This window comes from Plecotus auritus, assembly GCF_963455305.1.
Source record: "Plecotus auritus genome assembly, chromosome: 8".
Taxonomy (NCBI): domain Eukaryota; kingdom Metazoa; phylum Chordata; class Mammalia; order Chiroptera; family Vespertilionidae; genus Plecotus; species Plecotus auritus.
Window position 1 is genome coordinate 176,021,057 of NC_137782.1, and position 23,271 is coordinate 176,044,327.

General features: G+C 50.2%; 2 protein-coding genes across 8 annotated transcripts; one reads left to right on the forward strand and one right to left on the reverse strand.

The window, feature by feature from the left end:
* The first annotated feature begins 3,368 nt into the window (after window positions 1-3,368).
* On the forward strand, window positions 3,369-9,778 carry ALKAL2 (ALK and LTK ligand 2). 2 transcript variants are annotated; one of them, XM_080686258.1, is made up of 6 exons: window positions 3,369-3,574; window positions 4,164-4,480; window positions 5,667-5,720; window positions 5,811-5,891; window positions 8,188-8,253; window positions 9,198-9,778. In XM_080686258.1, exons 2-5 carry the CDS (start codon window positions 4,222-4,224, stop codon window positions 8,250-8,252), a joined length of 459 nt encoding a protein of 152 aa, XP_080542384.1. In that variant the 5' UTR covers window positions 3,369-3,574; window positions 4,164-4,221; the 3' UTR covers window position 8,253; window positions 9,198-9,778. The 2 variants fall into 2 exon arrangements, with proteins under 2 accessions (XP_080542384.1, XP_080542383.1); XM_080686257.1 differs by having other exon boundaries at window positions 3,396-3,574; window positions 9,201-9,772.
* A 1,153-nt stretch (window positions 9,779-10,931) lies between these two features.
* Window positions 10,932-22,974, reverse strand: ACP1 (acid phosphatase 1). Of its 6 annotated transcripts, none has more exons than XR_013961530.1 (7): window positions 22,846-22,967; window positions 19,706-19,779; window positions 19,345-19,458; window positions 13,485-13,546; window positions 11,885-11,990; window positions 11,594-11,750; window positions 10,932-11,007 (listed from the first exon to the last, which is right to left on the reverse strand). XR_013961530.1 is itself a non-coding variant. In XM_080686252.1 (7 exons), the coding sequence occupies exons 1-7, from the start codon at window positions 22,886-22,888 to the stop codon at window positions 11,673-11,675; spliced, it is 513 nt and encodes a 170-aa protein (XP_080542378.1). In that variant the 5' UTR covers window positions 22,889-22,967; the 3' UTR covers window positions 10,932-11,672. The 6 variants fall into 6 exon arrangements, 3 of the variants coding, with proteins under 3 accessions (XP_080542378.1, XP_080542380.1, XP_080542379.1); XR_013961531.1 differs by lacking the exon at window positions 19,345-19,458 and adding an exon at window positions 19,506-19,619; XM_080686252.1 differs by adding an exon at window positions 19,584-19,619 and having other exon boundaries at window positions 10,932-11,750.
* Between the last annotated feature and the right edge of the window lie 297 nt (window positions 22,975-23,271).

Consider the following 23,271-nt stretch of genomic DNA (forward strand, 5'->3'; position numbering starts at 1 on the left):
CAGGTGTATGGGGAGCCGAAGGCCGGGTAACCCCACAGCTCGGAGCGGTGCTGGCTGTGTCTCTGCCGGAAGCCTGGGTGGGGCTGCGTCTCCTTGACCCAGAATAGATCACGGGCCGCAATGGGCAGCTTCTAGGGCAGCTGTGGGCAAACTACGGCCCGGGGCTGGATCCGGCCCGTTCGGCTGTTCTATCCGGCCCGCGGAGCAGAAAGAGCGGAGGGTTCTCTTGGTCTCCCCTCCGCTCCTTTACTTTGAATTTATATTAGTTCACACAAACACTCCATCCATGCTTTTGTTCCGGCCATCCGGTCCAGTTTAAGAACCCATTGTGGCCCTCGAGTCAAAAACTTTGCCCACCCCTGTGGGGCTCCGCTTACACCTGGACGACGGGAGCAGTATGGAAGCCTGCCTTCCCCAATGCTTTGCACAGATTCTAGCACATTCCTAGCATACTAGTAACGTATTAATAGTGAAAATACGTAACCGATACAAGTTAAACATTAAACACTATTTCTGTATAGCGCATAATGTCTCCCTTTATGAAAGGTAACTGTTCTTCTCGCCAGTAAGAGTTTACTCACATCGGTAAGGAACAGAATGGATGAACAAACATAATGAATCAAACATGTAGTGAATATGCATCTATTTTAGAATCTTTGAGGGTAGTTAATATTCATCTCAAATAAAATAGATACCTTTATGGAAAAGAGAACGTGATTTGTAGTTAAAACATCAGAGCTTTGTACTGTTTATAAATTGAAAAATCAAAAAATAAAACCTTTCCCATCTCACAACACAGATCTATAGCAGATTAAACACAACTTTCCCCTCTCTGGTTAGTTTTCCTTCTTTGACCCCATATAGTTTTCTCAAAAGGAAGCAAAGCTAAGTCATATCTAGCAAAAGAAATTATTAGTTATTTTTTGCCAATAATGTTAAAATATAATCTGTTGCTTAATTTTCTCTCATCTTTTATGGAGACTTCATAGTAGAAAGTTGTTCACTTACTAAAGAAGGGAATGAAATTATTTAATATAAATATATTACCTCTTGTTGCCTGAAAATAGATGGTGAGATTCAGAGTGATTACTTCAAGTAACTCACTTGCTCCAGCTTTTTGTAGGAACATTGCATTTTGTTGTTTTGGTAACAATCACAGAATTATATAGCTTCAGACTTCACAGACCGCCCAGTCCACGCACAAAAAGAAGTGGAGAGTACGCGATTGGGTAAATACATCACGTTTTCTTCTAAACCAGTCTGCATGTAGTTGGCTTTGCCTTAACCAGCACAGACGATTAATTTAGCCAATCAGATTTGGGAACAATACACATCTTTCTGCTGACTGGAGGGCTCCCAGGAGCCATCCTGACAACACTCTGCATGGAAAGGCTCGGTAGAGATTATTAATCAGTGCACTCCTTTATTAACTTGGAAAGTCTACAAAAATGATTTCTACAAAATGGACACCCAGACGGAGTCTTTTCAGCACAGAGCTTTGCGAAAAATGAATGAATTCACACAGGAATTGTCTGATCCTGCTCGCAGATCTCATGAATCTAAACCCCAGCCAAGTGCCCAGCTTGTTGCTGATGCCCATGCAGGTGAGCACCCAATGCTCCTGGGAGGAGCCCCGAGGACCCAAGGGTAGGCCCCTTACAAACTGCAATGGAGGGAGAGGGTAGTATGAATCACCAGCGCAGGGAGATTGTTCTTACTGGGATATTTCAGGAAAAAAAAAAAAAGTGGCTTTTGATTGTGTTGAATACTATTTAAAAGGAAATATTGCATGTAAATTTAAAATAATGAATTTGGGCTAATTTTTTTTCACTGCAGCAATATTTTCCCCTAAAAAAAAAACAGTTTTACACCAAAAATATTTTACAATAGAAACTCGGCTGGCTGGAGCCACTCGCCCCTCCTACTGTCCGGCTACCCAGGGATGCTGAATGCGCAACCCGGGGGTGGGGGTGAGGGGTAGAGGGGATGATGGGGGTGGGGCAGGGGGTGGAGGGGGGGCGGGGGCGGTGAGACTGGTCACTAGGCGGCGCTCTTGAAAGAGGCGCCCACAGGTCTTACACACCCAGAGGCGCTGGGAAAGGAAAAGCATTCATCTTATCTGCCTGAGACCTGTCTGATACGAATTTTCACGTTTTCTTGACTACATCTTAGCAGGAACTGTCACTTTTCAGCGCTATCGCTTGCAAAAGAAATGCTCCCGGAAAAATCCAACCATTTGCTTTCCAAGAGCAGAGAGTTAGCACTTACACCAGCGTCAGGGGAGGGCTCAGCGGCCCCATGGTCGCATCTTCCATCGCTATCCCACTCGCCCACCCTTCCTCTGCCCAACGCGGACTTTGTAAAGAAACAGGCCTTCTGGGAGGGGATGGAGGGAGCGCAGAGCCAGGGGGAGAGACGGGGCAGAGGGAGGCCGAGGGGTCCTGGCCCTGCCCTGTCTCAGAGGCCCATGCCCCCCCCCGCCCCCCGCCCCCAGCTCCTTCCAGCACCTTCCAGCACCTTCGCGCTCCCGCGCCGCTCCCGGTAATGGGGAGGCTTTTAACCTGAGCCCCAGCCTTTGGGTGCCGCGCTCACACCTTCCCCATCGGATCGCCGCCTGGGAGGGCGTCCAGCTCTTGCCCAGAAAGCGCCAATGAGATGGGAAAGTGCGCGGTTGATGGATAATACATTTTACAAGAAAAAAAGGGAAGGGATACATGGCTGAACTCTCCCCAGGAGTCCGCCTACATCTTAAGAACCAAAACTTTCGGAAGACGCGGGCTGTAGGGAAGCGCCGGGGGCTCCTGCGGGCGTGTCCCCGGGAGGGGCGCGGGCCACCCGCCCAGAGGGTCCGGTCCCGAGGAGCCGGCTGCTCCTCCGCGAGGCTCCGGGGGCTGCGGTGGGAGGGGGTGCGGGCAACTATGCGCCCCGAGTTCCCTGCCCCGCCCCGCAGCCAGCCCCCCAGCCCCCCCTGCCCACATCCTCCTCCCTGGACCGATCCCTCCAAAACCGACAGACGCTAATTGACTTATTAAATGTCAGGCAATCAGCTCCTTTTTCAATCGCCCCGAGATCCACATTTAGACAAAAACAGATCCGAGTTCCTGGTAGAGGCGTTTCTTCTCATCACAGTGACAGGAACGGAGGTAAATAGACCGGGGGAGGGCGGGGGGGGGGGATGGGAGGAGAGAAGGGAGGGGCGGGGGAGGGGGAGAGAAGACTCGGGGGGGGGGGGACGGAGGGGGAGGGAGAGGAGTGGGAGGAGGGAGAGGATGCGGGCGCGGGGAGCTGGGGGAGGAGGTGGGCGTGGGGGTGTCTGACGAAGATCCGCGGGGGTACGAGCACTCCAGCGGCTTCTAATTAAAGCGGCGCGGAGCCCTCGGGACCGGCCTGACGTCGGCGGCGCTGGGATAAGAAGCGCCGGGTCCGAGGCCGCCGGGCAGCGCCGAGCGGTCCAAGGGCGCGTGCGGTCCCGCGTGCTGTGCGCTCCGCGGCCGGGCCGGGCCGGGGATGGAGTAGGGACCGGGAGCAGCGGGACCTCGGGCCAACGCCGCGAGCATACCGGCGGCTCCGCCAGGTAGGCGGCCAGCTCCGGGCAAGTGGTCCCGGCAGGTTTGGGCCGGCGCCCGCCCCAGCGCCCCGGGGTTCCGGGACCTTGCCCAGGGCGGCCGCAACGAGGTCCAGGCGGGGCGGAGGGTTGGGGACCTGGGGGTGGGGACGACCGCCACACAAAGGCTGGGGACTTGGGCACAGCCGCCGGCCGGGCGCGCGGGCCGCCTCTCGGAGGGACGGGCGCGGGCGGACCCCCCAGCGCGGCTCCGAAGGTTGAAGAAAGTTTGGCGACGCCCGAGTTCTCGTGCGGGAGGCGCCATCCGCGAAAGTTCCACGGGGCCGGGGTCAGGGTCGGGGCCGGGGTCGGGGTCGGGGCCGGGCGCGCGGAGGAGGCGCCGGTCTCCCATCCCCGTGGGTGGACCGCGGTCCGGGTCCCCAGGAGACCTCCGGCCAGAGCCCTGCTGCCAGGCCCTCCTCTGCCCGCTGGGCCCGGACAGTGCGGGGCGCCCCTGCGCGGGTCCGTGGGGTTCAGCGGGGTCCTCGGGGGTCGTGAGCGGCAGCCTCTCCTGGAGCCGCCCCGCCAGTCCCCCGACTTCCTCCCGATTCCCCCACAGCCCATCCCTCCAGCCGGCGAGCTCGGGCGCACGGACCTCCCGCCCGGCTGAGCGCACGATGCGCGGGCCCGGGCGCCCCTTCCTCCTGGGGCTGTTGCTCGTGCTGGGCGCGGCGGGGCCCGGCCGGGGCGGCCCCGAGCCCCGCGGGGAGGCGGACCGGCAGACGCTGCTGCGGCTGCTCCTGGAGATCATGCAGGAACTGAAGAAGTTCCACGCGGGGGAGGCCAAGCGGCTGCAGCCCCCGGGCCCGCGGGACGCCGTTCCCGGCCGCAGGGAGGCCGCCGACTACGCGCTGGACCCCGAGGAGCAGCGCGCGGGTGAGTGCGAGCGGCCAGACCGGACGGAGATCGTGTGGCTGGGAGTAGAAGGGTCTTTGGGAAAACGCGTTTTAAAAGGCAAATGCATGTCGATTGTTAAAATAAGAAGAAAATAGGGAGCCCGTGCATGATGCCTCGCGGACAACCGTCCACAGCCCACTTCCCACGCGGGTTGTCACCTGGGCCGGTAATTTCCGCACAGACCTGGCCTCTCGTTTTGGAAATGGACATATTTCCAGCGATTTTAACGGAGAGAAAATGGTCCGGCCTGCCCCGCGCAGAGCCCACAGAGCGCCCGGGAGGGCTCCCAGGGAGGCAGGCGGCTTTCACGCTCCCCTGACACAATTAGGTCAAACGTGAAAAGGTCAGTGCTAGAGACTGACTCAGGTTGGGAGCAAATGAAGACTGACATGGGGGGATGTCTGAGCCTCCGGTGTGGCCCGCATTCCTGCTGAAATAAAGAGGGGACCCGGTGCCATCAGCCCTGATTAGTGCAGGACAGGTGAGCGAAGGTGCATGCCTGGCTGAAAGCAGCCACAGGCTGAGCCAGGAAGCATGCGGGGGACCATGGCCAGGAACGAGTGCCCACCAGCCCTGGGTCGGCTGGAAGGGGGCTTGCTTCCCCAGGAATTCTTTTATCTCAGAAACCAGGCTCATGTCCTGCTTTACCAGATAAACCGTGCACATACGCAGCTTTTATAAGAGGTGATTTGAAGGCATTTCATCCGTTTTCTAAATATATACCAAGAAAAAGCAAAATTCTATCGTCCCTTTTTGTTTGAAGGATGAGGATTTTTTTCTAGGACTTGCAGAGGTTGTGGAGAATTGATTCCTAAGCTCTTCAAGATGAACATGCCTGAAAGTGACTTATTCACTGGAAGCTAACTCAAAACCAACCAGACACGTGATTTTCTTCACCTTATAACGTGACGGTCACACCTCTGTCCTGTGGTAGAGACCAGGCAGGTGACACTGAGCCCTATGGGTCGTCATTGCTTTTAGGGAAACGTGATGCCAGGTGTTCACATGTATCATGTACAACAGGCAGGAGGCTCAGGCCTGTTCTATCTGGTCAGTTGATAGGCAATGCAGACGTTCCGGTAAGTTCCTTCAGCATTCGTGTAAGGTCACGCGAGAGATGCTTCTTTCGGGCAACACAATAACCAGCTTCTTTCCCCTGCAACAGAAATCGTTCCTCGAGATCTAAGGATGAAGGACAAGTTTTTAAAGCACCTCACAGGTAGGTTTCCTCCCCACCCCTCCGGTGCCCCGTCCTGGTACCCCGTCCTGGTACCCAGGAGCCTCACGCCCATCTCTCCTTCCATCCCAGGTCCTCTCTACTTCAGCCCCAAGTGCAGCAAACACTTCCACAGGCTTTACCACACCACCAGAGACTGCACCATCCCGGCATGTGAGTGACAGCCGAGCTGCTGGGGGCAGCAGGGGTGGGAGTAGGGGGGTTCCCACGCCCTCCCAGATTGGCCTGCCTCCTAGTACTGTTCCCTCAGCGGTGGAGTTAGGGGCCAGGGTGACCCCCCACTGGAGGTCACTGCCCTGGGCAGCAGTCAGGGCCTGGTGACATGCTCTGCGGTTCACCAAGGCTTGGAGTGGGCATCGCTCATTCTGCTCCCGGATTTCCATCTACGCAGCTGCACCAATCAAACTAACGTTAGGAGTAAGTCACTAAAGTGCCTCCTGTGCACTGGGTGAGAACAGGTGATGGGCCTGCTTCCCTGGGCAGCGATACCCTCATCACCCAGGAGCAAACTGCTGTTTCAAAACTCTGCTCTTCCCATGGCTTCGTCGCTAACTCAGAAACGCAGGCCTGCCCTTCCCGGTGCCGAGCTGCCGTGCGTGCTGGTATTTATCCGGGACAGCACGCACTTCATTTCCCCACAGCGGCTCCTGTGCTGTCCACGAAACAGTCACTATTAGGTAGAATGACATCTACTAGAGCCCTAAGCCTTTTTCTTTTGAGGGAGTGCAGCTTTCATGGACGGCTGGGGGAAGGGGGGCGGGAGTTCGCAGATACCCAGTATCTTACCAGCTGCTTTCAGGGTGACCAGGGGGCAGGAGACCTGCCTGTCCTGCCTTAAAAAAATAAACACTTGACAGGAAGTGGGAGTTTTTCCAGCTCAGGCAGCAGTTACCCTGAATAGCAACAGGTGTCATTTAAGGAGCTCCTTGTTCAGGCACATCCACAAAACCCCCAGGAAGGCTGAGAGCACCCCAGGCTCCTGCAGCTGACGGGGTGACCCCAAGGCAAACAGCACACCTCACACCCCTGCCATATGGGTCTGGTACACATCACCCCTGCATTTCCTTCCTCTGAGACAGTCACCTGCTGTCTGAGAATTATTAACCTGCTTCCTGAGGCCAGAGGCCCTCCCTTTATTGTTTAAGTGTGTACCTACATTTATGTTAAAGGCTGCCTCACAGTAACAGGACCAAAGACCTAAATTTGAAAGTGGCCTTTGGGTCATTATTTCTATCCTTCCAATTGCGGATGAGGAAAGAGGCCCCACTTAGGCTGCTGTGCACAGACCACACACTCACTGCAGACCCTTCTCTGGGCACCACTGCAGCCACCACGGCTCCTAGCCCCCATAGGCAGAGGCCCGTCAGTCAGACCCAACCACGCTCTCCCAGGTGTCGGAGGTGGGAGGCCACACACCTGTGCACTGCATAAGGGTCCCTACCTGGGTCCACTCTCAGCCAAGGCCTGCAGCTGGACCACATCCACGCTGCTCTGGGCACTTGGGAGGTTGCACAAGGGGACCCGAGGCCTCTGTCCTTGGTGTGTCCTGGTCCCAGCAGAGGAGCTCCCGGAATGGGAGGGCGTCAGGTCCTACCCAGACCAGGGCAGTCTGCGCCTCAGTAAGGTCCGGGGTGGACATGCAGGTTGGAGGACCTGTGGACGGAGTGGAAACGCATGCACAGGTGATGCTAGAACTGCCCGTAAAAACTGCAGGTGGGAGACCCCAGGAACCGAGGGCCCAGCCTACACTGAGACCATCCTGTCCTCTGGACCCAGATACCTCCTCCTCTGGCTACTCAGGGCACCTTTGGGGTCTGAGTTACCTGCTGGTGTGACGCACTGTCCTTGATTCATTCCTTCAGGTTTCCAGTTAGGAGTACTCTTCCACTTCTAGTGCGCCTCCGTGACTTGAGCAGCCAGCTGTCTTTATAAACTGAGGCAGCTTTGCAGCCCCTGTGCAGGGTCCGGCTGGCTGCTGGGGGGATAGGGGAGGCAGGGATGACAGGGCAGTGGGAGGGACCAGGACTTCAATCTGCTGCACCTGATTCGCTGGTGGCTGTATTCCACCTGGGTCTTCATGCTCCGCTACCTAATGTGACCCACTTTCTCTAGAATTTCATGCAGGAGGCTCTGTGCTGTGAAGTTGAGGGGACTCAGTCTGCACAGGATCTAAACATTAGTAACAGCACAGGAAGCCATCTGCTAGGGAGTGAAACTGGTTATTCCCATGAGCCCCAGCACAGCCTCCTGGTTTCATCACCTCACCTCTGCCACCGGACGCTAAGTTATTACATCACCAGCTTAGGGCCCATGGCTGCAGGTGCTGGGGTCCATTGCTCCCAGGGAACTCAGGAGACTTAAGGGAGTTAAATGGCCTTAGTAGTTGTTGTAAATGCCATTCACCGGAGCTGCCCGGGGACTGACGGGTCCGGGGTTTCTCTCCACTCAGACTACAAGAGGTGTGCCCGGCTGCTGACCCGGCTGGCTGTGAGCCCCGTGTGCATGGACGGATGAGGTAAGCGCCACACAATTAGCTGGCACAGACCGGTGTCCCACTGGGGACCGGCAACAATTCATGGGGCTCAGTCACACACACATTTTTGCCAGGGTAGCCTTTAAGTTGACATAACACTTCTCAGAAGATCAGTAAAAGGTGCCTGTACTGGTCTACACAGTCCCAGGCCGCCCATCAAGAACTCATGTGATGACATGGTTGGCGCGCAGTATGTTTATGTGAAGCTATTTCAGCACATGAGTCAGTGTGCACAGTAGGGTGCACATCTGAAGTCACACCTGCTCACTCCTCCACTCGGCACTCACACCGGGCACAGGACCTGGGATACCTCCAAAGAAACTACCTTGCCCAGTGATGCTGGTTTATCAGCATTCCTAAAACGATGCCATGCCGACGGCTCAGCACCACGTGGAGATGAAGCGCTGCTTCTTGGTAGCCTTGCAGGCGCGCTCACACTGAGGTCCGGGCCGCTCGGTCTTGCCCAGGACGCCCCAGGAGCTCTGATGACCTAACAGTGATGGCAGGACTAGACGTCCACCCGTGCTCATGGCAGTCCTCACGCCCTCAGCTGGGCAGGTGTGCAATCACCCATAGCTGAGTTGGCTCCCACTTGGGGGACAGGGAACCATATGTGCACAGATTCCTCGTGTTTACAGACATCATGTTACAAGACTTAGCGCCGTGGTCGGCAAACTGCGGCTCATGAGCCACATGCGGCTCTTTGGCCCCTTGAGTGTGGCTCTTCCACAAAATACCACGGCCTGGGTGAGTCTATTTTGAAGAAGTGGCGTTAGAAGTTTAAAAAATGTGGCTCTCAAAAGAAATGTCCATCGTTGTCCTGTGGCTATTTGGCTCTGTTGACTGATGAGTTTGCTGACCACTGACCTAGTGCATGGGTCTTCTGGGGCCGGTAACTGGTGCGTGACAGCCCGTGTTTGTTTCAGCAGCGAGCGGACCACAAGGGAAACCACAAGAAGTGCCTTGGAGACCAACAGGGACACAGAACCTACTACCTTCACACACACGCCCCCCGAACAAGAGAGTTATTTTTGCAGATTCCCGTGATTCCTTCAGTTTCGTATGTTGACACTGTTTGCGGGCACCTGCCAGTGAACCCGCCTTTCCTTTAGGAAGTGAGCACACGCTTGCTGGTCACATCACGCAAGGATGGAAGGCACCTCACTATCCTGATTGGGTGAAATCACAGAGTATTTCTTTAGATTTCAAATATAGATTTGAAACTATATTTTCATATAGCATATGGTATGATTTAATATTTTTGTTATTTTTACAATTAAATTCCCAGATATTATTTGGAATTGCATGAAAGAATTTTTTAAAAAGATGACTTCAGCCATGCTTTGGAGACAGTGAAGTGTAATCGTGTGCACAGCGAGGTCAATTCACCTGCCCTTTGTGTGATAAATGTAAGATAGGATCTGCCTACTGTGCAATATGTACATACTGTAAATAAGGCAAGTAATAAAGTGTTTGTTATAATAAAGTCTTTTTAAAAGTGACTTTCACTTTCTAACACATCCATCGCTGGGAATGCGCGGTGTACAAATCGATGAAGACAATACTGGCAGCACGCCAGAGAATAAAAGGCATCAACAAGCCAAACGGGAAGGCTGTGCATTGCTGTCACCAACAGTTATCATAGTTAGCAGTGAACGTCCCAACGTCTGCTGCACCTGTAGTTCCCGTGTGACTAAGCATGGAGCACTGCCCTATAGGAACCTTGGCTGCCAAGCAGCTCCAGGTTTTTATAGGCACAAATCTGCCTGGATCCAATTTAAAAGGACAAGTGAAAGCGGAGTTTCTCTTCACGAACCCTGGTCTAGGGACAACCGTGCGGAGAGTCCTGGGGTTTGAGGACCGCACCTGAAATCAATATTAAACATTAAAAACAAACGATAGGCATTCATTGTGAACATCAAGGAACAGGAGAGGGTAAGAAAGCTCTGCTTGGGGTTTGTCAGCGATTCCTGGAAGATAGGGCGGGTACATTGTTTGAAGTGCTCTTTTAATCCTGTGTTCTCACTGGTTAATTACAGAACTTCTCGAGTCTTCACTTTTTAGGGATCTTATCAAACTCTCAGTCTCCCCTCTCAAGGGCCTGGATGGCCTAGGAAGAGCTTTCATGGTGAGACTCACAAGGAATCCCACCGTCTCCTGCCCTGGCCTCCCATCTCCCTGCCTCCGTGTCCCTGGTGCACGGGTGGACAACCACCTGCTCATCCTCCAGGCACAAGGGGGTTCAGGACGAAGCATCCTGGCCTGGGACCCTCATGACGCTGCCGACAGAAGGCCCCCAACACCCAGGAGAAGCAGGCAGCCTTCCTCTCTTACTCCTCCAGGAAGTGACCCCCAGACTCTGGTTGGGGACTGCCCTGTGACGGAGACAGAGTTAGGAGTGGGGTGAACAAAGTGAACTGCCGCCCACGGACCCGTGACAGCCACTTGTAAGGGTCAGGCGAGGGCACTCGGGTTGCAGGGGCCTCGAACTTCTTCCATCAACAGACCTAACTGTCATTTTCATCCGTGTCCTTCCTAACACCGGAGATAACTGTGTATGCAGCATCACAGACCATTTGGAAGGGAAAATCAGAGCATCCTTTCCAATTCTTCTTCACTTGTCAATAAAAAAGCAGGCAGACAGCAGACTTACATCTTAGTTGTATTTTTATAATTTCCCCAGTTTATTTTGAAGTCTTCTCTAACATGTAGCCATATGAATTTTAGATTAGTTATCTGAAAGAACATAGAAATTACCTATAAATTAAGCAATGAAGAATACGTATCACCACATCAATATTTAAGCATTCCAACATAAAATTTTTCCAACTCTTACCAACCACAGATAAAGCAGCTAACAAGTGTCCTTTCTGGATATAATTGTGGCTCAAATGGGACAAATAAGCTGACTCCCTTATGCTACAAGCTAGACAGAAACTAGGAAGGATTGTTATTCCATGAGCCTTTCTCTCCTACAAACACCCGGTGTGAATGAACACACTCCTCTGCTGTGAGCCCCGCGGGAGGGCCCCACTGCCCGGGAGAGGGAGTGCGGGGACAGGGCGCTCCTCCTCATGTTGTCCAGACTCAGGGAGGAGGGAGGGCACGTGAGTTACGAGGCTCACATGCTGACAGAGGGATTAGGTTGTTCTACGATTTCATCTGTAACGGGAGCAAAGTGGGAGGCCCCACTGGTGTAAGAACACTTCATGTGCCCCATAAACTGTCTGAGTCAAAGATATTTATTCTTTTGCCAAACAGAACCACTGATTTCCATCTACAATTATTTTTAAAATAAGAAACAGCAAGTGGACGTAAGTACCAGCACTGGCCTTGAGCTACGGTCGTGACCCTCGGCTGGGACGCGGGGCCGGGCACCAGCGGGCTCAGGGATGGACGCACTAGTGGGCCTTCTCCAGGAAGGCCCTGCAGCACCTCAGACACTGCTGGTACACGGTCTCGAAGTCGGACTCATTCCCCTAGGAGGAAAGAAAAAAATAACTAAACCTGTGAAACAAAAATGCCCGCAGAACCTCAGCACGTCACTCCTTGTGGCTGGACACAAAGCAGGTGTTCCTCACACTGGCCCCGTGTGGGCGTGGCCTGTACTCACGTAATAGGGGTCCTCAATAATGAGCTGTTTCTGAGGATCGTAGCTCCCAAGCAGTTCAATTTTAGCTTTGCTGTTATTGACTTGATGACTTTTTCGAGTCAAATCTCTGTAAAATTAAAGCAGTAACTTAGTTTCCCGACCAGTGGTCTCAGGTTAAACAGGGACATGAGCCAGGATTTATGAAACCCTGACCTGAAGTTTGTCAGGCACGGGACGGCCGACCTCAAGTGCGTCAGCTGCACGGCAGCACTGCCTCCCAACCTTTTACACCAAACATGATCCGCACGTCAGAGCACAGCCCTGGATTCCCCCGCGAAATCCATCAGACACCTGGCTCAGGGATTCAACAGAGACATCCGTGGATCTCGAAAGGCCATGGGAACTAAGCCCTGAGGGCTGTCAGCCCCCAAGGTGCTGGGTCCCTGTCAGCCTCACTGCTGACTCCGGGGCCTCGGCCTCACTGCTGACTCCAGGGCCTCGGCCTCACTGCTGACTCCGGGGCCTCAGCTGCGCCTGAGCTGGGACAGACACTTGACACCGTCCTCAGCCCTCACCCGGCTGCAGGAGGAAAAGTGACTTCGCTGGGCTACGTGGCAACACATCTCACCTGAGCGCGGTGCTGCCAACTGAACTACATGGGGCGTGTTAGTGTCTTCACAGACCATCTCCCTAAAGCGACCTAGGCTCATATGAGGCACATGGCAGGACTCTGCTTTCCCAGAGCTGAGGACCCACCCACCGAATCTGTGAACCTGGGCCAAGACCTTCAGCGCCCTGTGCATGGAGTCCCCGCTAAGATGGGGCAACCATGCACACCTACCAGGTGCGGCTTTGGCACCCAGAGCTGACAACACGTTCCATCAGGGTCAGCCATTTTCATCCAATACCACACGGCGTCAGGTAGTTGTTTTTTTAAATCAATAAAGGCAGGGGTCCTCAAACTTTTTAAACAGGGGCCAGTTCACTGTCCCTCAGACCACAGGAGGGGCGGACTATACTTTAAAAAAACAACTATGAACAAATTCCTATGCGCACTGCGGGCCCGGGACGAGTTGGCTGCTAAGCAGGACAGGCAGCAGCACCCAGCGGGCCGGATAAATGTCCTCGGCGGGTCGCATGTGGCCTGCGGGCCGTAGTTTGTGGACGCCTAAATTACGGCAATCAACAATTTAAACAGAGTGAGATGTTTTCTGTCAGTCTCAGTTTTTTTGCACGGGGCCGGGGTGGGGGGTGTCAGATGAGAAACACAATAAAACACCACACTGTCCAGGAGTCATTGCAGCCACAGCAAAGCCACTCCCCGCGAGCATGGCACCCCACCTCTGGGAGAAACTGCCCCACACGCCAGCTGCTCTCCGAGTTACAGGTGCTGATCCACCTGCCCCCATCTGAGCGGTGTCTCTTCGTAAATATACCCATAAGGCAATTCTAAATTACCCCCTGAATTTCTTACTATTCTAAATAAATCAATTCTGTAAACTGTGGCCATCACTATCTAATAAAAAATTTAAGATAATATAGAAGTCACTTGGACAGCAAACTACTTGGCCTGTCACTGGAATGAGGGTTGAACAGAAATATCCTTCAGAAAGGTGATTACCTCAGATTGCTCTCATCCATACACAGCATATAATCGAATGTGACAAAGTCTTCTTTAGTAACCTGAAATTACATAAGAAGTCAAAAACATAGTATTTATATTTATACCAATCAAGCATAGAGAATACAGAGCAGTAAAAAAATTTGCTATATTAGAATCTATTACTCAAAAATTAAATTTAGGGTAATTTAAAATGAAAATAGAGTTAACCTATTTCCTAAAATTATAATGCAAAAAAATATCCTATATAATAAAAGGCTAATATGAAAACTATCTCCTTGGGAGTTTGACCACCCGCTATGATGTGCGCTGACCACCAGGGGGCGGTGCGGAACAAAGGAAGGCCCCAGCCGGCAGCAGGCCCCCCGATCAGCCCTGATCAACGGCCAGGCCTAGGGACCCTACCCGTGCATAAATTTTGTGCACTGGGCCTCTAGTTATATTATAAAGTTCCTGAATAAATATAAAGTAGTGTAATATGTAGACCAAGAGTTTATACTTCATCTTCAATTGCTTAGTAACAATGCAGAATTCAGTTAACATATCAAAATGTCATACACACACAAATGAAAATGAAAACACAATGACCCAAAATCTATGGGACACAGTGAAAGCAGTCCTAAGAGGGAAATTCATAGTATTACTGGCCTACCTCAGGAAATAATAAAAATGTCAAATGAACAACCTAACCTCACACCTAAAGGAACTAGAAAAAGAGCAAACAAAGCCCAAAGTGAATAGAAGAAAATAATAAAGATCAAAGTAGAAATAAAAGTAGAGACCAAAAAATAATAGAAATAAAACCAAGAGCTGGTTCTTTGAAAAAATAATCAAGATTGACAAACTTTTATTCAGACTCACGCAAGAGAGAAGACCCAAATAAATACAATCAGAAAGGAAAGAGAGAAGACCCAAAATAAATACAATCAGAAAGGAAAAGAGAGAAGACCCAAATAAATACAATCAGAAAGGAAAGGGGAGAAGTAGCAGCAACTTACACCAAAGAAATACAAAGAATTGTAAGAAAATATTACGAACAACTATATGTCAACAAATTGGACAATCTGGAAGAAATGGATAAATTCCTAGAAACATACAATTTTCTAAGACTCAGTCTGGAAAAAAATAGAAAATCTAAACAGATTACTAGTAACAAAATCAAAGTAATCAAAAGCTCCCAACAAATAAAAGTCAAGAGACCAAATGGCTTAAAATCACCTATTCTTCTCAAATTATTCCAACAATTTCAAGAGCAGAGAAGGCTCTAAAAACTCATTTACAAGGTCAGCCTTACCCTGATTCCAAAACCAGACAGAAACATTTCTAAAAAAGAAAAATACAAATATCCCCAATGAACACAGACAAAAAAATCCTCAACAAAATATTTGCAAACCGAATTCAGCAATACATTAAAAAGATCATGCCCCACGATCAAGTGGGATTTATTCCAGGGATGCAAGGTTGATGCAATATTCACAAATCAATAAACGTGATACATCATAAACAAAATGAAAGATAATAATCCACAGTCATATCAACAGATGCAGAAAAACTACTGACAAAATCTAGCACCCATTTATGATAAAAATACTCAGCAAAGTGGGAATAGAGGGAACATACCTCAACATAAGGAAGGCCATATATGACAAACCCACAGCTAACATCAATTCAACAGGGAAAAAGTAAAAGCATTCCCCTTACAATCAGGAACAAAATAAGGATGTTCACTTTCACGACTCATTCAACATAGTACCAGAAGTCCTAGCATATCGATCAGGCAAGAAGTAGAAATAAAAGGCATCCAAATTGGAAAGGAGGAAGTAAAATTGTCATTATTGGCAGATGACACGATACTTTATATATAGAACCCTAAAGATTAACTGATAAATGAATTCAGTAAAGTAGCAGGATACAAAATTAACATTCAGAAATTAGTTGCATTTTTACACATCAATATCAAACTACTCGAAAGACAAATTAAGAAAACAATCCCATTTACAACTTCATTTTATATACACTGAGTGGCCAGATTATTATGATCTCTGAATGCATAATAATCTGGCCACTCAGTGTGTATCCTATATAAGAAAAGGCTAATGTGCAAATTGTCCCCTTGACCAGGAGTTCGACCACCAGGCAGGCCGGCCAACCGCCCATGTCCCCTCCCCCTGGCCAGGCTGGCCAGACCCCACCCATGCACGAATTCATGCACCAGGCCTCTAATATATATATATATATATATATATATATATATATATATATATATATATATATATACACATACACACATACACACACACACACACACACACACACACACACACTGAATGGTCAGATTATTATGTGTTCAGAGAGCATAATAATCTGGCCACTCAGTGCATATATGAATTTAACCACGGAAGTAAAAGACCTGTACTTAGAAAATGAAAAAACATTGTTGAAGAAGACAGAATAATACACCATATTCATGGATTGGAAGAATTAACATTGTTAACATGTGTATATTACCCAAAGCAATCTAAAGATTCAACCCCTATCAAAATACCAGTAGCATTTTTAACAGAACTAGAACAAATAATCCTAAAATTAATATGGAACACAAAAGACCCCGAATAGCCACAGCAATCTTGAGAAAGAACAAAGTTGGAGGTATCACACCACCTGATTTCAAACTACCTACAAGGCCACAGTAGTGAAAACAGCATGGTCCAGACCTAAAAACAAACATGACCACTGGAACGGAATTGAGAGCCCAGAAATAAACCCAGGCCGATAAGGTTCGTTAACATCTGACAAGGAAGACAGGAGCATGCAAGGGGGTAAAGACAGACTTAGTCAATAAATGGTGCTGGGGAATGAGACAGATACATGCAAAACAACGAAAACAGACCACCTTCTTAGAGCAGGTACAGGAATAAACTCAAAATGGACTGGACTAAACGTTTTCAATGTAAGATGGTTAAAACCACAAATCCTAGCAGAAAACAGAGCAGTGAGCTCTCTGACATGGTCTTAGCAGTATTTTTTAGGCTACGTCTCCCAGGGAAAAGACAACAAAAGGCAAAGTAAAAACATGACTACATCAAATTAAAAAGCTTTTGTACCACAAAGGAAACCATCAACAAAACAAAAAAGCAACCTACTGGATGAGAAGATATTTGTAAATGACCCAATGAGAGGTTAATAGCCAAAATACAGAATGAACTCATACAGCTCAACATCAATAAAACAAACAATCCCATAAAAAATCCCACGTCTGGGTGTGTATCCAACCTGGACACACTGTGATTCTGGGTGTGTCCCCAAGAGAACCGCACACCAGTGTTCCCTGGAACACACGCACAGAACACCCACAGCGCAGACCTTCACACTGGAAACCACCCATGTCCAGCAAGAACCGGACGTGAACTGCACACAGTTGTCAGGTGCCAGGGCCCAGCAAGACCACGAGACCTGCCACAGGGCTGCCTGCCACGGGGACGCAGTGGGGAGTCAGGGCAGGAGCCACAGGAGTCAGAGAGACAGGACCCACTTTCCGCGGTGACTTCTGGAGGAGGGGGAGCAGCCAGGCTGGTCATGCTGTAGAAACGTACTGACTCTGGGTGCTCATGTCAGAGAAGTTTACTGAAAAGAGGAAAGAATGTCCAGTAAAGTAAACACCTCCACAGCACTAACCGGATGCGAGCCTTCGCTTGCTCAGGAGCACTGCCTGCGCCCATTACAAAGAAAAAACAACCTACAAGCATTCTCTTTATTCAACCCAGTGGAAGGTACCGGGGAAATGAACCTTTTAAGCAGCAGAAAACAATCATTCTCATACAAATGGTGACAATGACCAAAGAGAAAGCCTATAAACATTAGCGAGATCCTAAAATTAAAGATCTGATGTGACACTGACTTATAAAACATATTTACTAGCACTAGTTTTTAAACTAGCAGTAAAGTTTTAAAAATTTGAGGAAAAAAATTTTAAAAACAAGGGAAGAAAAAGGCAAAAACACGGTATGTGGGAATACTACTTCTCAAACTGGTAACTGCTGATATTTTAAAAAAAATAAAGTTTCTAGCTTTGATTTCTTAAAAACCAAAATACCTTATATACTTAAAATACTTTCTTTGTACCCACTGTTAATATATAACAATGTATGAAAAACCATCAGATCTCAGTGAAAAATAGAAAATATGAAAGTATGATTGCTCATAATTCTGAAGAACTCCTCAAAATATGTCTACATTCTTTAAAAAATACAAAAGAGAGACTGGCAAAGCGTGGGAAAGCCTGACCAGATTAGATGGGCAAATGAGAAAATTCACTCCTCTGTTCAATGAAAATTCCTTTTAAGAAAGAGTCATGTCCTTCAGACAGGTAATTTAAATAGTAAATTGCTAATACACAGTCAAATGATACAGCCAGAAACTGAAGTTCACAGATCTGCGTAACCCTCTCTAAGCCAAAAATAATGTCTAATTTCTGAGGCTTTTTTTAAAAAAAAAAATATACATCTTTTATTGATTTTTTTACAGGGAGGAAGGGAGAGGGATAGAGAATTAGAAACATCAATGAGAGAGAAACATCGATCAGCCGTGAGGCATCATTAATGTATTAGAAGTGTTTCTAAGATAATTCTGTTTTGTGAATTTTCTAGCTCACAACCTTAATGTTTTTATTAAAACAAAGTGATGATGAAATCCCAGCTCTCCATTTGAAGCTGGGTGACTTTAGATAAGTCGTTTATTTTCTCTCCAGAACTCAGTTTCTTGATCTGCAAAATGGGTTTACCAACTACTCCCTTCCCTAAAGGGCAATGAAGAGGGTAACAACTGTGATGATCAAATTAAAACTACAGTGCGGTGTGGCAAAGCAATTTGAAAAGCTTTCCAAAATTTAGTATAACAAGGATTAAAGTTCTGATTCAAGCATTAATACTAATTCATAGTTCTTGCATTGCCATCCATACTTATTGAAATGTAACATATTTGACGACAGATTTTCAAAGCATTCAGCTCCTCGCCCCGAAGACCTCAAAGCCCATCTCGGGACAGGGCCTCCTGTCCTTGGATGCTAACCTGCAGTCCTGCTAGGCCTGCGGAGCCTGACATTCCCTTAGGTTGGATACAAAAGAAAGGTAGAAGATTTTAGCCAGATTTTTAAAAATCCACTGAATCTCCATAAAATAATCACAGTTCCTGCTGAATAAGATATGAGACATTCGGAAGGACCAAGGGAACCAACCTCTCTAGGAGCTCGCCCCTGTGGTATGTGAGTCTAGGACCCTGCAGTCCAGTAAGGTGTCCACCAATCACAGGGGCGATTACATTAGTTAAATGGGTCACAGGGCATCACGTCAAGTGAGCAGTGGTCACCTGCCTCCCTGGAGGGCGCAGACACAGCGCACCACCCTCATCACTACAGGTTCTACTGGGCAGCGCTCAGAACCTAAATCCAGACAATCCAGTGCTGGAGTGCAGGCTGTGCACCCACAACAAGGTCAGCGCGGCCTGAGGCTTCTAAGGTGCCTCTCAGATGAAAATGCCCATGTACAGACCGAAGGACTTTACCCCAGCAACACCCCTGTGAAGGGAGCAAGTGTCACAGTGGCTCGTGTTCAGAGGAGGGGACTGCAGCTCCCGCCCAGGGCTCTCCTCTTGACAAATCAGTCACTAATTTTGTTTCACTAAGTGAATTCCAAGACCCCAAGTCTGTGGAACCAGAAGGGAAATGGAATGGGTGTACTGTTGCAATTAAACAGACAGCGAATAAACACACCCATCAACAGGTAAGTCTGGTTAAGCTCTCACAGCCTCCGAAGCCACGGGTCTCTGTGTGATAGACATTAAAGTTAAGGGAGATCTCTTCTACCTGTCTTGCTCTGTGGGCTGTGTCGATGCCATGATTTCTTAGGCAGCTCACAGCTCTTGGATCTGGTGCCCGGCCCACGTTCCAGGCAGAAACAGCACTGCTGTCAATGACCCACTGTAACACAAAACACACGCGTGCACCTTGAGGGTCAGGTACGGTACCTGCCGGGCAACGTGATTCATGGGGACACCATGCTTCTTCATGCAATTCTGCCCTCGATAATCAGGAGGGTTTCCTACTTCGTACGTGGAGGTCGCTGCACTGTCTATCCTCCACTGCAGGAGAAAAAAAAATTTTTTTCGCAATTTCCTGCCCCGAAGGCATTCAGGTTGGCCTCTCTAAGACAGTGAACGGCTCTTACCTTATCTGACACGTTTTGATCAGTTACAAGTTTTCTGAAAACTGCCTCAGCAATGGGTGATCGACAGATGTTACCTTAAAAAAACAGGGGAGGGCAGAAGTGAGGGTTAGGTTTGAGGGAGGACAGGTGCGGACTGCCAGCACAGGGTGGCCAGCGGGCCTCGTCACACCTGCCCAGGGCGTGCCTTCCCGGGAGAGCATCTGCTTGGAGGCAGAACGTGTGAGCGCTAGCTGGCCAAGCCCAAGTTCAAGGGTCTGACACCCACGGTTCAAGCATTCAAAGCACCAATGACAAAGACATCAGAAAGACAACCATTACCAAAATCAGTTTTCCAGGTTGCTATCAATGACCCCGAAGTGGGTCATGAAATCAACTCAGTGGGTAGTAACCAACTAATGCTAAAATGAAATACAACAGTTAAAAAATAAAGCATTTTCAAGTATATTGCACATAACAAGGATTACTACTATTTCAAAAAAGACACACCAATGTGCTTAGGCACGAGCAGTCAGCACAAACTTTCACTGCATCCTGTGTGTGAAGTCCTTGCTGGAGTGGCTGGACCCCCGAGTCGGCCTGAGCCACAGGCACAGCTTCTAGGGCACCACGCGGGGACCCCCAGGGCCACGCTCACTCAGACCAGCTGTACACAAGTTTGGGAGTCCCACAGGTTAAATAAGCCTTTAAAAGGACTTCTTAGCATTCCGGAAAATGCTATACTTATAACTGCACTTTTATTTTAATAAACAGTTAAAAGCAGAACCAGCCAAAGTTGAGGAGCCTACAGCAGATCCTGGGAGGGTTCCCAGCAGAAAGCTTTCTGGCCTCAGGGACACATGGCCCCTGTCATCGGCGTGAGCCCAGGATGCTCCCCAGGCTCCGATGCAGAGGGTGCGCTGGGTTCTCATTAAGTAGGCATGACTGCCGGATTATCAGCCTGTGGCTGGACCCAGCGCCCCAGGGCTGAGTTATCTCCTTTGTCCCCCACGCAGGGCAGGGCGCTCCCTGAGAACAAGACTCTCCTCCCAGGAGCCAGGACAAAAGCCATCCCTTTTCTCAGTCACAGGGGAAAAAGATAAAAGACAAAATCTTCTCTCAAAGTATCTCTACCATGTGCCAAGCAATGTATTTACAGAGACACAGAGTTAGCTACAATAAAACAGGAAAATCAGTGCTGGTGATGGGAGCACAGGAAAGAATTCTAAAGAGAATAAACAACCTAAGAAGAAAACTGGTTATCAGAAAACAAGGAAGGAAGATTAGAACGGATCTTTAAAGACCGAAGAGGACCTTAATGGGCACCATCTTGAAAGGGCACCCGAGTCAGGGCCACCGGATGAATGGGCTTTTTTCCACACTTTCCCCCAGATGGCTACTTTTACAGCAAGAAGGTATCTGTATAAGTGTAGGTAAGGAAAAAAGTTTACTACTGTGAAGATTAGACGTTAAAGTTCTACCTAAGACAGTGGTCAGCAAACTGCGGCTCGCCACGGTTTGCCGCTCTGTTGACTGAGTTTGCCGACCACTGACCTAAGAGATCAACAGAGAAGAGATGCTTGCTTATAACTAACTCGCCCTCAACTTCAAAAGTCGACATCACTAACTGACATGTCATTTAAGGGAGAGCTTGTCAGGAAAACACAGCACTCCAGGTTCCACCTTTGGAAAAGTTGCGAAATTTATGTCATCTTCAGATTCCTCTAGAAAAAAAATTTCAATCTATAAAGTCTCAAGTTTGCTTTTTCCATATTAGAAGCACAATATGTACTTAATCAATACCTTCATTTCCAGATAAGAGACTCAGAAAAAAATTAAATTCTCCAAGGGCAGGCGCTGCATCTGTCCCACCCAGGGAGGCCCCAACACCCAGCCCAGTATGTGACACACACATTGAGTTGTTGTCAGAAAAAGTCCTCTGACACCACGAATATGGTATCACCTGCAACCGTGCGGGCTGTGGCACAGCTATCTTACAAGAACATGAAAACACTTAATAATGTTGCCAAACGAAGGAGTTCGATTCAGTGAAAAGCATGTGACACTCTTTACTTTAGTCTGAAAAAGGTCCAAGTAAAGGCTCTGAAGGAAGGAGATCTGCACACTTTAGAAACAGCGCCCACTGTCCCGTGCACCGGTCCCAGGTGAGACGGGGTTCATCATCCCACATCCCCGTCAGGCTCGGTCCATCCTCCCTCCCGGCCGGCTGGTCCCTCTTGCGGCCCCGCCCTGCTGGTCTAATCGCAGCACAACAGCTGCTCACCATCCTCGAGGAAGGCTTCCCCCGTCCTCCTCAGGCCTGGAGCCGGGGACCAAAAACCACCACCTTTGTGTACAGCCCACGGAGCTAAATATAATTTCCACACTTTAAAATAGATTCTAAAAATCCTCAAAAGTAGAGGAACCTCTTGTGACATGAGCAAATGGTATGGAATTCAAATCCCAGTGTCTTTAAGTAAAGCAGCTGGAACCCAGCCATGCTGGACCCTTTATGTCATGGGCGAGGGATGGCCTGCAAAGCATAAAACAGAGACAGTTCGCAGACTCCTGGCCCCAAGCCCTCGATGCACGCCGGGCAGTAACTCCTCCCTCCGCACCGAGAAGGTGCTCGTTAGCATCCACGGGGGCAGCGAGAAACGTCACCCCACCACCTCCCACGCGCAGGTACAGAGGAGGGTGCTTGCGCAGAGAGCTGGAGAATTAGGTCTCCCCGGTTTGGCTTTTACAACAAAAACTCCAAACCCGTGCAGTGCATCTGCCTTCAGCTCAGATTCACTCATAGGCCTGGGCCGTGGACACCACCACCTAAGGCCGAGCTGTGCTGGGTCTGGGGCAGCAGGAGCCTTTACCCCCCCCCCGCCCCCCGGCAGCGTCAGGGCTCCCCCGTGAGGGCTGACAGGGGTTCCGGCAGGAGCCACGGGAAGGGCCAGGCTCGGCGACAGGACAGGCGAGAGGAGGAGAGGGGAGGCGAGGGGACCCGCCGTGCAGACAGACCGAGCCGCGGCGCAGCGCTGCGCGGAGGGGAAGCGGGGCTCCCGACCCACCCTCGGGACCCGCGTCCTCGCCCAGCGCGCAGCCCCGAACGCACGGGGTCCTCCCAACACCCAGGGAAGTGGGACCGGGGCTAGAACCGCACGTCTCACCCAGACACACGAACAGCACCGACTTCGGTGCCTGCTCAGCCATCTTCGCGCGCAAACACGGAGGCGCCCACAGACCGCGTAGGAACTGTACAGGCGCAGCGCATGCGCACTCTGAGCGGACCGCCCCGTGCGCCTGCGCCGTTCGACTTTAGAGCTTCCTGGGGCGAGCCTGTGGAACTCGCGCCTGCGCAGTCGGGCGTAAACTATGCGGCGGGAGGCGGGGCCGAGAGGCCTCAGGGGAGGGACGGAGAGGGGGCGGTGCTATAGCCTGATGGGCGGGGTCTAGGGGAGGAGCGGAGGAGAGGGCGGGGCTGAAACCTGGAGGGAGGGGCGGGACCGAGGGGGAGGCGGGGTCGTGAGTCACCTGGACGGCGCCGGGTGGGGCGGGCTTAGGTCAGGGTTCTGCAGAGGGATCCCCTAAGGGTG

What these genes read in the sequence shown, in the direction of transcription:
- ALKAL2 (XM_080686258.1), top strand. Translation starts at nt 4,222, where the DNA reads ATGCGCGGGCCCGGGCGCCCCTTCCTCCTGGGGCTGTTGCTCGTGCTG. An exon ending in CCCCGAGGAGCAGCGCGCGG is followed by an intron (nt 4,481 to 5,666) that starts GTGAGTGCGAGC and finishes CCCCTGCAACAG; the next exon opens with AAATCGTTCCTCGAGATCTA. An exon ending in GTTTTTAAAGCACCTCACAG is followed by an intron (nt 5,721 to 5,810) that starts GTAGGTTTCCTC and finishes CTTCCATCCCAG; the next exon opens with GTCCTCTCTACTTCAGCCCC.
- ACP1 (XM_080686252.1), bottom strand. Translation starts at nt 22,888, where the DNA reads ATGGCTGAGCAGGCACCGAAGTCGGTGCTGTTCGTGTGTCTGG. An exon ending in CAGCCCACAGAGCAAGACAG is followed by an intron (nt 13,547 to 19,344) that starts GTAGAAGAGATC and finishes ATGTAATTTCAG; the next exon opens with GTTACTAAAGAAGACTTTGT. An exon ending in ATGGATGAGAGCAATCTGAG is followed by an intron (nt 11,991 to 13,484) that starts GTAATCACCTTT and finishes TTAATTTTACAG; the next exon opens with AGATTTGACTCGAAAAAGTC.